This window comes from Canis lupus, chromosome 37 (genome assembly GCF_003254725.2).
Source record: "Canis lupus dingo isolate Sandy chromosome 37, ASM325472v2, whole genome shotgun sequence".
Classification (NCBI taxonomy): Eukaryota; Metazoa; Chordata; class Mammalia; order Carnivora; family Canidae; genus Canis; species Canis lupus.
This window is the reverse complement of record NC_064279.1, coordinates 23,486,895-23,500,653: the sequence shown is the minus strand read 5'-3', so window position 1 is coordinate 23,500,653 and position 13,759 is coordinate 23,486,895. Positions and strand designations below refer to the sequence as shown.

Sequence of the window (13,759 nt, the reverse complement as noted above, 5' to 3'; positions counted from 1 at the left end):
TTTAATCAATTTTATAGTCTATCTTTCCAGAATGACTTTTCAAAGTTTCAATTTTCCATAGGATTAAAAAAATAATTGCTGGTTCATGTCCTCCTTCCCAGCAATTTCACTTACAGGTATGGATACCATAGAGAAATTCTTATACATGTACTTAAGAAGACAAGGACAAGAACATTCACTTCAAGAGAGTTCACTTGGGACACTGTTCGTAACAGGGGAGAACTGGAAACAAATTATCCATCCACAGAATGCAAAAACACACTGCAGATTATTTACACAGCAAAATATTACACCTCAATAATAATAATGAAATGTTATATAAAATAAATTTGTGAATAAAATAATTAAAAATAATAAAACGAATTTGTGCATGTTTATCAGTATGAATAAATCGTAAAAACAAAGGTTGAGAAAAAATAAGTTGCAGAATTATATGTACCAAATAACGACGTTACACACTTTTAGAAAGCTTCACGTGATACTAAATATTACTTAGGAATATATTTATGTCCAAAAGTATAAAATATGCATGATACTGACTGAAAATTCTGAGGAAAAAAGGAAAGAGAATTAGGAACAGATACACTGGGGGTTTCAAGTTTATCTGGAACTATTTTTTAAGAAAAAAGAAAAAGAAATCAACTATGGCAGAACTCGAGGACTGTATAGTGGTAGGCAATGGGAAAATAGCTTTTCACTATTCTCTGTACTTGCCTCTTTTATGAAACACTTCATAGTAAAATGTAAGAACAAAAAACAGTATCTGACACAAAAAGTGGTCCTGTTGCCACCTACTTAACCTAAGCCTTTCCATCAGTGGAAGAATGTTGCATGGGGAAGAGGATGGAATTCCGCCATTCTTCATTTTTGTTTGGTCTATTACATTGTCCAGTGTGCTAACAATTCAGATGCAATTCCCAATTGCACATGGAGAAAAAATTCCAGCTGTTGAGGTTCAAAACTGTCCAGCACACCATGAGGCAGGCCAGTTAGAATTTTATCTGTGTCCTGGACAAGACTTCATCTTCAAGCAAGGTAATCTTGCTCAACAACAAAACGTCAGCCAGGAGAGGGAAGGAAAGTTTGAGTGCAGCAAAAGACTGGCACAAGCTCCTATTTCCTAGTCATCCAGATTCAGACTCCCATGGAGGAGCTAGAGCCAAAAATAAAAACTGAAAGCACAGTTTCTCTTTAAAAAAAGAACAAAAACAAAAACTCGAGGGGCATCTGGCTGGCTCAGTGAGTAGAGCACGCAACTCTCAATCTGGAGGTTGAGTTCAAACCCCCTATCGAGCAAGGAGACTACTTAAAAAAACAAAACAAAACAAAAAACAAAAACTACACATTGGGGCATAGCAGCATTACTTAAACACAATTAACACAAATTACTGTAACTAGGAATGGGGTTAGAGGCCTTCTCTTCTTGACACATCAAGGACTCCAGCTCATCAGAATTTGTTAAAATCTAAGATGACAGGTGGGATGTCATAGTGCTTAATGAAAAGGGCAATATCCAGAAGAAACAACAGAGGTATCCGGGAGGAGCAGCAGTTGCCAATGAAATGAGGCAGAACTTTGTGGGCTTAGCAAAAGTAGCAGTCATACCAGGTACAAGGGACAGAAATCAACAGGGGGGTCTAATTCACCCCCCACCTCCCATCCCCACCCCCCCAGATATGAGCTGGTTTTAGTGACTTGCTTGACTCCTAACAGCAGAAATGATTTTGGGGGATTTCTTTTCTTTTCTTTTCTTCTTTCTTTCTCTCTCTCTCTCTTTCTTTCTTTTCTTTCTCGTTCTTTCTTTCCCTCCCTCCCTTCCTTCCTTCCTTCTTTCTTTCTAATTCATAGAGACACAGAGACAGAGAGAGAGGCAGAGACACAGGCAGAGGGAGAAGCGGGCTCCATGGAGGGAGCCCGATGTGGAACTCGGTCCCGGGTCTCCAGGATCACACCCCGGGCCGCAGGCAGTGCTAAACCGCTATGCCACTGGGGCTGCCCATTTTGGGGGATTTCTAAAGTTAGGTCATAAAAAGTCACATAGGCAGGTCTCTTAGAATACCCACTCTTAGGACCTCCCTTCCTAGAACCGGATGCCACACTGTGGGAATCCCAAGTTAATGGAGAGACCACACGTAAGGGTTCTGGAGGACAGCCCCCAAATAAGCCCATAGCCACCAAAGAACATAACTACTAGCCATGGGAAAGAGCCATCTTAGATGTCTGGCTCAGATCAGCCTTCCAATGATTCAGCCCAGCCAACATCCGAGTGTACCTGCAGAACAGGCCACGAGAGGCCCAACTGAGCTACCCCATCATCCCCTAAAACCATGAGAGAGGATGATTTTTTTTAAATGTAATTTAAGACATCAAGTTTTGGGATAATACGTTATCAACAAAAGGTAAGTGGAATAGGCACAAAGTAGGTGAAGGTTTGTTCAACATTACCAGGTTAGTAAATGACATGACAGAGCAAAGATCAAACCCAGGCCACCTGGCTCTAGAGACTTGTAAACATTTTTACATTGCCATATATCTGATCAAAATTATAGTATCTACTGGAGGAGCCAAAACAAAGGAAAAAAAAATGTCAAGCTCTAGTAGTATAGTTGGACTTGCACAGAAGTATATGTAAAGCCCAAATATATTGAGGTTGGGGGCACCTGGGTGGTTCAGCTACTTAAGCATCTGGCTCCTGATTTCCACTCAGGTCCTGATCTCAAGATTGTGGGATCAAGCCCCATGTTGGGCTCCACGCTCAGCGTGGAGTCAGCCTGGGATTCTGCTACTGCTGCTGCCCCTCTACCCACTTGTGTTTTCTAAATTTTTTTTTTTTAAATAAAGTACCAAAAGTACTAAAGCTGGACATCATAAGCAGACTGGTATATTACATTACTAAATGGAGACAACAAGCAACTAAAACACAAATGATAAGCTCAAGGCCAGTCTGAAACTTACCTGTCGCTGCACAAACATGGTTATCACCTTCTTTGCTAGTTCAAATGGGGATTCTTCACCAGGAAAGGAATTACCCATGGCAGAGCCCACATCCATACACAGAACAACAGCTGCCTAGAAACAAAGTCCCAAAGAGTGAGAAAATGTTAATAATGGTCATAAAAAAAGAAAACAGGTATGGCCTTTGCTTATTTCACCCACAGAACCTGTACTCTAGTGGATTAAGGGGATGCAGGACAGAGGGAAGGGGAGTGTTCTACTTAGAGAATGTACATAAAGATATATAAATATTTACTACAAAGAAACTTTAAATAGTCCTAATACTTTCTGAAAGACAGAAGCCAGGATAGGAGCACACTCCAGGAAGCTACTGTTCCTCTGGCCTGAGCCCAAGAATAAACCTATGGGGACCAAACCTGAAAACACCTGTAGGCCAGAGCCAAGGCCAGCACAGCTGAGCCCAAAATACATCAGACAAACTGCAACTGATTTGCAGAACCATAGGCATGAGAATAGATATATTTTTGGTAAGCCTCTGATTTGGGGGTAGCTTGTAGCATTTTTGTGGCAACAGGTGACTGCTACAATCTATGTGTACTAAAACTATATCCCCAACAATTTATATCAGTTTGTGAACTGGGATCTAAATGAAGACTAAGACACCAAATCTATCCTAGTAGGGGACAAAGACACATAAATAATAACAGCACAATATTCCATGACAGACGTGTGCAGTGGACACCAAGAGAGTACACAGGAGGGGCATCCAGCCAAGGCTGGTGGAGAGGATGGTGGAGGGGATAAAGGAAGTGTAAGGAGGCAGAAAAGGCTTCTGGATGTGATCTCTGGGTGAGTCTTAAAGAGTGAAGAGTCAATCACGTGAATAAGGGGAGTCACAGGTAGAGGAAACCACATAGACACTTAGTAATTAGACAGCAATCACATTTGTAGGGACTAAGGAAATAGGGGAAACTAAAACAGTTACATACAAAGTTCTATATCTGGCATCCAGAATTCAACTGAATGAGTTGGAGGAGACCTGAACAAACAGCAACTCAGGATTTCAGTGGATTATAATATGAGTCACCAATATGACACGGCTACAGCACTACATTCCCCGCACCTACTTCATACATTTTTAGGCTGTATCAACAGTGCATGGAATTCAAGGAAGGAAAACAATGGTGAAAAAAGGCTAGATTAGCAATCTGAAGACCTGCGATCCAGTCCCACCTTTATTACCAATTAGCTCTGGGTCCTTGGGAATGTCACTTAACCTTGCTGTTAGTTCACAAAGGTAGGAAGCAGTTGTTGGACTAGATGAGATCTAAGGTCTTTTCCAGAGTTAATGCTTTTTGACAATAAGTCTCACCTGTACTTTGTACTTATAAGACCTTATCCGACAAACTGTGGGCAGTTCTGAGCACATCTTAAGAGAAAGACTAATTACAAAAGAATATGATATAAGCATGTTAGAGAAAGATCTATAGAACATGGGATGTGAGGAATAGTTTGGAAAAACTAGATATCTGAACCAAATGAAAAGATTTAGGGGAACATGATATTCCCTCCCAAATATTTGGCAGCTGTGTTATAAAAGGACTGGTCAGAGAATGAGAGAGAATGGATTAACAGAAGTTACAAGAAGATTGGTTTGACTCCACATAAAGGAGAAAAATAACAGTAAGAAATGATCAATAAAAGAACCAGTGTTTTCTGAGGCAGTGATCTCCCGATCCTAGAAGTGTCTGAAAAATCTGGGGCAACTAGGTGGCTCAGTCAGTGAAGCATCCAACTCTTGAGCCCAGGTCAGGTCTTGGTCTCAGGGTATGTGTTCAAACCCCACATTGGGCTCCATGCTGGGCATGGAGCCTACTCAGGAGGGGAAAAAAAAGGTGTTTGAAAAATCTGGATGAGTTTCTATGAGAGAAGCTATAATGATTTCTAAATTTGGTTATGTCTCAGACAATACACAGAAAAGAGTAAGTTTTTCCTAGTTTACAAAGCAATAAACATAATGCACTAATATTAAGAAATGTCAGGAGTAAAGACAGTACATTTGAAGAAAGGGTGATAATAAACTACAAAATTCCTTTGAGAACAATAAGATTTATACCCCCTAGTGTCAATGCCCTGAGCATAAGAATCTGAAAAAAAAATTTTAAGGATCCCAAAATATGTTGCTGCACTTCTCTAATACACCAGAAAATGGTTTTAACCAGAAAACTCTAAGTTAGAGGAATAAAAGTCTTTTATTAGGAATCAAGTATCCAAAAAACAGCATCGAAGGATTTCACAATATGGAGCTTCTTTTCGGAAGCAGAAGAGTAGTCGGTGTGACACTTCAAGTTCTTTTCTGGCAGCAGTAAGAAAACCAGGAAAGGGATCCCTGGGAGGCCCAGCGGTTTAGCGCCTGCCTTGGGCCCAGGGCCTGATCCTGGAGTCCTGGGATCGAGCCCTGCGTGGGGCTCCCTGCATGGAGCCTGCTTCTCCCTCTGCCTCTCTCTCTGTCTCTCGTGAATAAATAGAATCTTAATAAAATAAAATAAAACCAGGAAAGGCAAACTGAGCAGCGTAGCAACTCTTCACTTACACACGGAAACAATGCAAGCTGCTAGAGTTTGAGGCAAGTGCACCTCCTCTAAACAGCTCCTGCACCAGAGCTGCAATGTTTTCAGCAGCTGGGAGGGGAGGACGAAAAGGCTAAGTGGCACCAAATGTTCATAGTTGCTTTATTTTTTTTTTAATTTTTTTTTTATTTATTTATGATAGTCACAGAGAGAGAGAGAGAGAGAGGCAGAGACACAGGCAGAGGGAGAAGCAGGCTCCATGCACCGGGAGCCCGATGTGGGATTCGATCCCGGGTCTCCAGGATCGCGCCCTGGGCCAAAGGCAGGCGCCAAACCGCTGCGCCACCCAGGGATCCCTCATAGTTGCTTTAATCAACATTTCCCAACGAGCAGCTGAGGGGACTAGGGGTCAGTTGCTGAAACCCCTACCTTGCCCACCTGTACAGAACGCCGCCGCTCAAGGGCCTAGGCTTCGGGTGTGCGGATGAACAAGTAACACTCTGGGACGCACCTGCCCCAGGCGATCATTCAGGTCACCACCACTCTCTGCCTCTATGGAAAAAAATCCACTTACGCACATTCCTCCTAACGTCTATCATTCATCTGGGACACGGAGGGCCACACAGACAGGGCTCTGGAGCAGGCGGCGGGGGTTCGGGTGTGAGCCCCGCCTCTGCTGGGCCGGATACCCGGGGGCTAATCACTCCCCTTCCTCCGCCTCTTGGTTTCTCGGCTGCGAACCAAGAACAGCCACAGCTCTCCGCCGCCGGGCTGGTTGCGAAGTTCCACGAGTCGGGGAGAAAGCGCTTAGGTCAGCGCCGCCCACACCAAGCTTCCCATAACCGTGACAGCGCAGAGCGCTAGAGGGGCGGTGATGATGATGCTAAGACGCCCTCCATCCCAAGACAACTGATTCACTCACGCGCCTCTCAGGCTTCACGCATCTGCGGGTAAGATCCTACCAAGGCCACTACATACATTGCATTTCCCTACAGATGCTAAAGACCCAGGCTCAAAGAAGTGGAGGAGGGGGAGGAGATAACGAAGAAGGGGGGACCAGGGTAACGAAGAAAGGAGGCGGGCGTGACCCCGGGTCCCGGGATCACGTCCCGCGTCGGGCTCCCTGCGTGGAGCCTGCTTCTCCCTCGGCCTGTGTCTTTCCTCTCTCTCTCTCTCTCTCTCTGTGTGTGTGTGTGTTTCTCATGAATAAATAAATAAAACCTTTAAAAAACAAAACAAAACAAAAGCCACGCTCTCCCTACCTTGCTCCTGGACGCCGCCATGTTGCCGGGGCCTCCACCGCCCCTTCCGGGCGGGAACGTCGAGCGCGGCGGCCGCCAAGGTCCGGGGGGAGTCGCGGTCCCGGCCGGAGCGTCGTAAAAAGGAGCCCGCTTTCCGCGGAGCCCGGAAGGGGCGGGGAGCCTGGGCGCTGAGGCTCCGCGCATGCGCAGTCGCGGCGTCCCGCCCCGGCCAGGAGCCTGCTGGAGGGATGCGCGCTGCTCCGGGGCCCGCGGCTTTACCGCGTTCTGCAGCTCGGCTTCCTTGCGTAGTATGAACCCAAGAAGCCTCAACTTCTTTTTCCAAGAGTTCGTTTTGCATAGAGAAGCTGGGCAGAGCGCGATGGCGTTGGAGTCACCTGCTCGAAGAACGGTTTTCCGTGCGCTCAATAGGGGGAGGGATTCCTGCCTTTGCAGAGGAGCTGGGAGGTGCGCGGGCGGGGGGGGCGGGAGGTGGGGGGAAGCACCTGCTGAGGCCCCCCCGTGCGGAGAGGTGCAGCCAGCTTGGACGGCAGGAGGGGACACTTCATTTGGAGGCTGAGCCTAGGGAGATGCGCGGGGGGTGGGGGGGGGGGTGGGGGGCGATGCAAGCCCGACGAGCTCACCCGTGTAGGAAACGGCTCGGGGTGTTGGAATGAGGTCCAAGAGCTGAAGCCAAGAAAGAATTCTTGAGATGTCTTTGGTGCAAAAAAATGTTTGTTTGTTTGTTTGTTTGTTTTAAGATTTTATTTATTCCTAAGACAGGTGGAAACCTAGGCGGAGGGAGAAGCAGGCTCCCTGGGGGAGCACCGTGCGGTGCTTGATCCCTGACCTGAGGACCACGCCCTGCCCGAGCCGAGCCCAGCCGAGCCCAACCGGAGCCGGAGGCGGACACCCAGCCGCTGAGCCACCGGGTGTCCCCTGCAGTGCAGTCAGTGACCTTACAGAGGCAAGGTCGAGAGCCAAGAGCAGCAAAGAGTTCTAGAGACGTCGTTGGTGCAAAAAAAAGGTGATGTTATTAAAGCAAGGGGACAGGACCCATGAGCAGAAAGAGCTGCTGCTCAGGGATTGTGAGGGGTGACTGATGATGACCAAGCCCCGGCGGGGCAGCACACTGACAAGTCCTGGACAGGCAGAGGGACATTCCTCTACCGACTCATCTGCCTCCATGTTCATACTTCCCAAAGGGCAAAAGGCAGTCTTAGCCCGACCCCCAAGGTCCTGTGAGCCTACTTTAACATATAAAAATTCCTTTAGAAATTTCCTTTATCTCGGGATTCCTGGGTGGCACAGCGATTTAGCGCCTGCCTTTGGCCCAGGGCGGGATCCTGGAGACCCGGGATCGAATCCCACGTCGGGCTCCCGGTGCATGGAGCCTGCTTCTCCCTCTGCCTATGTCTCTGCCTCTCTCTCTTTCTCTGTGTGTGTGACTATCATAAATAAATAAAAATTTAAAAAAAAAAAAGAAATTTCCTTTATCTCTAAAACCCCCACCCCCAAGATATGTGTTGGCGATCATCCCACAAACGTATGGCCCACGGATGTACATCCGAAGGGTCACTTGAATAAGGTTTTATTAGACGGTAATGATGAAGTTTTGGAATATAGGTGAAGTCCAGAGCTGACGACCAAGAAAAAATTTTGGGGACGTCTTTAGTGCAAAATGACGGTTTCATCAGAGCACGAAGATAGGACCCTCCTATCCTCCTAGTGGCTGATTATGTACCCTGGAGTTGGGGGAGGTAAGGAAAATGGAGATTTCAAAAGGATTTTTTTTTTTTTAATTTATGTATTCATGAGAGACCCACACAGAGAGAGGGAGACAGAGACACAGGCAGAGGGAGAAGCAGGCCCCATGCAGGGAGCCCCATGTGGGACTCAGTCCCAGGTTTCCAGGATCATACCCTGGGCTGAAGGCAGGCAGCGCTAAACCAGGGAGCCACCTGGGCTTCCCTCAAAAGGACTTTCTTCTGCTAAGGAGGACCTACAGGATACTGGAGGCTTTGCCGTTGCCAAGTTAAAGATTGCTTTTGAGGGATCCCTGGGTGGCTCAGCGGTTGAGCGCCTGCCTTTGGCCCAGGGCGTGATCCTGGAGCTCCTGGCATGGAGCCTGCTTCTCCCTCTGCCTGTGTCTCTGCCTCTCTCTCTCTATGTCTATCATGAATAAATAAATAAAACCTTTAAAAAAAAAAAAAAAGAAAATCTAAAAATAAAATAAAATAAAGATTGCTTTTCCCTCTAGCAAGGCATTAACATTAGAACAACTGGAAGCTTCCTGAGGAATGTCACACATCCCACCCTGGGCAGGGGTCCTTTGTGGGCTATCACCTGTGCTTTGTCCTCAGCTAGCCCTCTGTTCCCTGTCAATAAGACCCAGAAACTTGATGCCCTCTCTTAATTCTTACCTTTATACAAAGTTGTCTGCCTCTGGCGTGGGACAGCCACCTAAGTCACCAGGATGCTTGCCAATCTTAGGACTCCCATGTCTAATGAGATCCCCTCCACATCCCTGTTCTAGCCACTTCTGGCCATGAGACCTCCATTGCGAGGCGGCTAAAACCAGTACCTGATAGAATTAAACCCAACCGGGGACCATTTCCTAGGGAAGTTGGCTGTAAGGACTACATGTGTTGGAATGTCACTTAGACCATGATGGGTTTCTATATTGTTTTCCGTCAACGCCCTCTACTAACTACTTAAACTACAAAATTGGGTAAACTTCTCCTTGTAAAACTTTTCTATTATTCTTCATGGTTTAAAAACATGGTTTTTAACAAGGTTTTTAACAAGGTTTTTAACAAGGTTTTAACAAGGTTTTTAACAAGGTTTTGCCTTCCAGGCAAGGTATTTTGATCCATCCCTCATAGTCTAGAATGCGATGGGGAAGGGCAGGCCTCCCTCCTACAGGGCCTTTAAGGACTGCCGTTGTCCTTGTGATTTTGTTTTGGGGGTGCCTCGGGTCGCTTTGACACCAGGAACCTCTTGACATCCTGCACCATGTGGGGCACCACCCGGGGAGTCTGGTGGGATTTTCTTTGGTAATGGACCTCCTCTCTTCAGTCCCCAAGGACTCTCCCTTGAGGTGCCTTTATACCCCTGGAGACAGTTTGTATTACAAAACTTAGGGAAGGACTGAATTCCTCTAACACTTCATGGCCTCAGTGGAGTCTGTCCACTAGATCTCCTCTGCAGGCGATAGGGCAAATCGCCCAAACGTGTCTGCTAGTAAACTCCCTCCTGATGTTGGATAACAATGATCTAAATTGGCCTCCTCCGAGTAAACCCAGGGTGTTGGAGGAAACACAGGCCATCCCAGATGAAGGAGACTCTTGACTCTTAGTCTCACTGTTCCTCCTGATAGATATGGGGATTCCTCCCTCAATCATTTCCCTGGCTAATGGCTATAATTGGAGACAGCCATGGTTTGTCTACCTCAAAACAGGGACTTCAAGGAATATTCCCAAGCAGCTGCCAAAATTCTCTTTGTTTCAGGGGAATTCCCTATCTTCTACCAACTTGGACTACCTGTTCCCCTTGTTGGTGGAAAAATGGCGTCTGCTCCTCTGTTGAACTGATGAGCTCTAGAACCGGGAACCCTTTCTCTGCCTCCTGGTAGCACTTCACCTCTTCTGCCTCACCCTATTTCCGCACCACCTTGGCTGCAGCCTACAAAACTGGCTTCTATACTATCCTTGGTGCCTCTGGCACCATTGGCTCCTACCCTCACTCTCAAGGAGCAAAGAAGAACACTCCGTGGACTTAACACCGTCCACTCCAGATTTCCCCACCAGTGTCTCAGGTAAAAAATTGGCAACGGGGAACAAAGTGACTTTTAAGAATGGGCCCAGGTGAAGTATATTCAGTATTTAAAGTTTGTGGGGCAGCCCCGGGTAGCTCAGCGGTTTAGTGCCACCATCAGCCCAGGGCCAGAGATTTGACTATCTCTGGAAATGAGGGTTATTTTAAAGAGAAAAAACTATGTTTTCAAGAACACACCTTTGTGATTGTAAAATTCTAGTTCTGGTTGTCTTTAAGTGTTGTTTACCTAACCTAGTCAACTTGAGGTAAACCAAGAGAAATTGCCTCAATAGCTCATGTATAGACAATCTTTTTCTTATTCTTTGGGGATAATAGGGCTCCATGAGCATATGATTATTTAAACAGCTTTAAAAAAAAATGGGATTGATTCCCTAACAAGTGTATAATCCAGCTAGCACTCTAAACAATTCTCTGTGGCTGGGATGACAATCAGTTCCCTAAAAGCCAGAACATACCCTACTCTAGGGTAAACTATGGACTTAACAGAGATAATGGATGACCTTTCTTTATGATTGGATTAGATGACACATTGGATGCCCTAAATTGTATGATGGTCTTCTAATGTGACCCAAAGGCTATGTCACTCTAATTCGTGGCCAAGGCTTCAATAGGCCTACAATAGGCTTCAATAGGCTTGTGGGCTTTGCCTGGATACACAGATGCATTATTACCATTACCAACCCAGCCAAACTTCCAAATTTAAAACTGGACATGGGGCAGCCTGGGTGATTGAGCGCCTGCCTTCAGCCCAGGGCCTGATCCTGGAGACTCGGGATCGAGTCCCACGTCGGGCTCCCTGCATGGAGCCTGCTTCTTCTGCCTGTGTCTCTGCCTCTCTCTCTCTCTCTTATGAATAAATAAATAAAATTAAAAAAAAAAAAAAGTGGACATGTTTTATGTTTCATTGTTACAACCACCTAGCATCCATCTTTGTTCCCTCTTCAAGACTAGAGAATGTTGTTTGGAATGTGGAACCTCTTAATAAGTACACGGTCAAAGCCCTAAATAACAGTGTAGAATTTCTCTATTAAATACTAAAGTAATAAAACTGTGTGAAGCATTTTTACAAAATAGAATGGCATTGGTCATTTTAAGTGTTGAACAAGGTAGACCTTACACTATCTTAAAAAAATAATGCTGTGTATACATTCCAAATGACCACAGAAATATTTCTGGGTTTCTATCTGACATGAATACTCAAATTGGTGCTTTAAACAATCTCTCTTTAGTTATTGCTTTAAACTCCTGGACTAGAGGAAAATTATCAAAGGTTGATGTCAAAGGTCTTTACTTTCTCATTATAATATTAACCTTATTTTGTTGTTTCTGGTGTCTCCCTGCCTACTGCGAATACTCCACTGCCATAACTTCCAGCTGACAGATGATCCTTTCTACCCAAGGAGGTTCATGTGTTGTCCTTGTTGGATTCAACTGTCTCCACCTTTCATAACTCCCCCATACCTTCCCCAACTGACCAATATTAACCCATGGGTAGGGGCCTCTCTACACCCCTACTCAGTAGGAAAAAGTTACAGAAGATGAGACCTTCCACCTTCAACAACCTTAAAGATTTAAGGGTCAAAATTGTTCAGGGGGCAAATGATGGGGGAACTGGGCTAACAGTACAAAGTACAAGCCTGGGGCAGTACATTGACAAATGTTTGAATTAGGCAGAGGGACATTCCTCCGCTGCCTCTGCCTCAAGGTTCATACTTTGCTAAGGGCAAAAGGCAATCTTAGCCCAACACCCAGGACCCTGTGAGTCTATTTGAACATATAAAAATTCCCTTAGGGCACCTGGGTGGCTCAGTGGTGGAGCATCTGCCTTTGGCCCAGGTTGTGATCCCGGAGTCCTGGGATCTAGTCCCACATTGGGTTCCCTGGAGGTAGGGAGCCTGCTTCTCCCTCTGCCTGTGTTTCTGCCTCTCTCTGTGTCTCTCATGAATAAATACATAAAATCTTTTTAAGAAATTCCATTAGAAATTTCCTATCTCTAAATCCCCAAGATACGAGTTAGCCATCATCCCCTAAGCATATGGCCCATGGGTATACATCTGAAAGGTCTCATGAGGGGATCCCTGGGTGGCGCAGCGGTTTGGCGCCTGCCTTTGGCGCAGGGTGCGATCCTGGAGACCCGGGATCGAATCCCACGTTGGGCTCCTGGTGCATGGAGCCTGCTTCTCCCTCTGCCTATGTCTCTGCCTCTCCCTCTCTCTCTGTGACTATCCTAAATAAATAAAAATTTTTTAAAAATGAAAGGTCTCGTGATTAAGGTTTTATTAGATGGTAATAAGTGACCTTTTCCCAACAATAACTAGCCACCTCAAGGTCCTGGAAACCTTGCTTCCAGAATTCCTTAGAGAGTGGGCTATCCCCAAACCCTTCCCAACTCCCAGCTATATAATTAACCACTCCTCACAGGCCCGGGGCAGCAGCTGTTTCTGCCCATGGGTCCTGTCCTCAGGCTTTAATAAAACCACCATTTTGCACCAAAGACCTCTCAAGAATTCTTTCTTGGTCTTGGCTCCGGACCACACCCCACCAAACTTCACTTATATTCCAAAATTTCATCAATTATATACTTGGGAGGGACACCTGGGTGGCCCAGCGGTTGAGCCTCTGCCTTCGGCTCAGGGCATGATCCCAGAGTCCCGGGATCGAGTCCTGCATCGGGCTCCCTGCATGGAGCCTGCTTCTCCCTCTGCTTATGTCTCTGCCTCTCTCTCTGTCTCTCATGAATGAATAAATAAAATCTTTAAAAAAATATATACTTGGGAGTTGGGGGACATTGGAAAAGGGAGGTTTTCTAAAGAACATCCTTATGCTAAAGAGGACCTATAAGATTGGAGGCCTTGCCATTGTCAAGTTAAAATTATTTTTCCCTTTAGTAAAGCAAAACAGTAGGACAGTTGGGAGTTTCCTGGAAGAATGTTATAGTCTGCCTATCACAAGTCCTGGTTAATGGGCTGCAGGTTATAAGGAAATTTAATTTACATTCCCTTCTACCTTTGTTTCCCACATCAATGTGGATGTATGGGTGATGTTAGGGCTCCAGGAAATTAAGTCTATGGGTCCCTGGAAGTTAGGGTCTTGATAAGAATGCTTTTTTCTAGTAAATCAAGAGATTTGTAAACTGAGGGAGACTCCCATCCCACTGGA

General features: G+C 45.8%; 1 protein-coding gene and 2 long non-coding RNA genes across 8 annotated transcripts in view; 2 read left to right on the top strand and 1 right to left on the bottom strand.

The window, feature by feature from the left end:
- LOC125754466 (uncharacterized) overlaps nt 1-288 on the top strand; it is a 38,930-nt gene extending 38,642 nt beyond the window's left edge. The window contains exon 3 of the long non-coding RNA XR_007408794.1: nt 102-288. This is a non-coding gene — a long non-coding RNA (uncharacterized LOC125754466). The remainder of the gene's footprint in view (nt 1-101) is intronic.
- The window catches only part of XRCC5 (X-ray repair cross complementing 5), an 89,599-nt gene extending 82,629 nt beyond the window's left edge, over nt 1-6,970 (bottom strand). For 5 of the 6 annotated variants that reach the window (XR_007408792.1, XR_007408793.1, XM_025442212.3 and 2 more), the window contains exons 1-2: nt 6,788-6,970; nt 2,956-3,069 (exon numbers count right to left, since the gene is read on the bottom strand). Coding sequence is in view for 4 of the 6 variants with exons in the window: in XM_025442212.3 (XP_025297997.3) it covers nt 2,956-3,069; nt 6,788-6,970 (297 nt within the window). In the remaining 2 variants the exon portion in view is untranslated. Of the gene's footprint in view, nt 1-2,955; nt 3,070-6,099; nt 6,122-6,787 lie in introns of those variants that run through there. The other variant, XM_049106411.1, reaches the window with a different exon arrangement.
- Nucleotides 6,971-6,972: 2 nt separating this feature from the next.
- On the top strand, nt 6,973-11,527 carry LOC112656763 (uncharacterized). The gene is made up of 2 exons (XR_003134671.3): nt 6,973-7,231; nt 7,547-11,527. It is a non-coding gene; the product is annotated as an uncharacterized LOC112656763 (long non-coding RNA).
- The last annotated feature ends 2,232 nt before the right edge of the window (nt 11,528-13,759 follow it).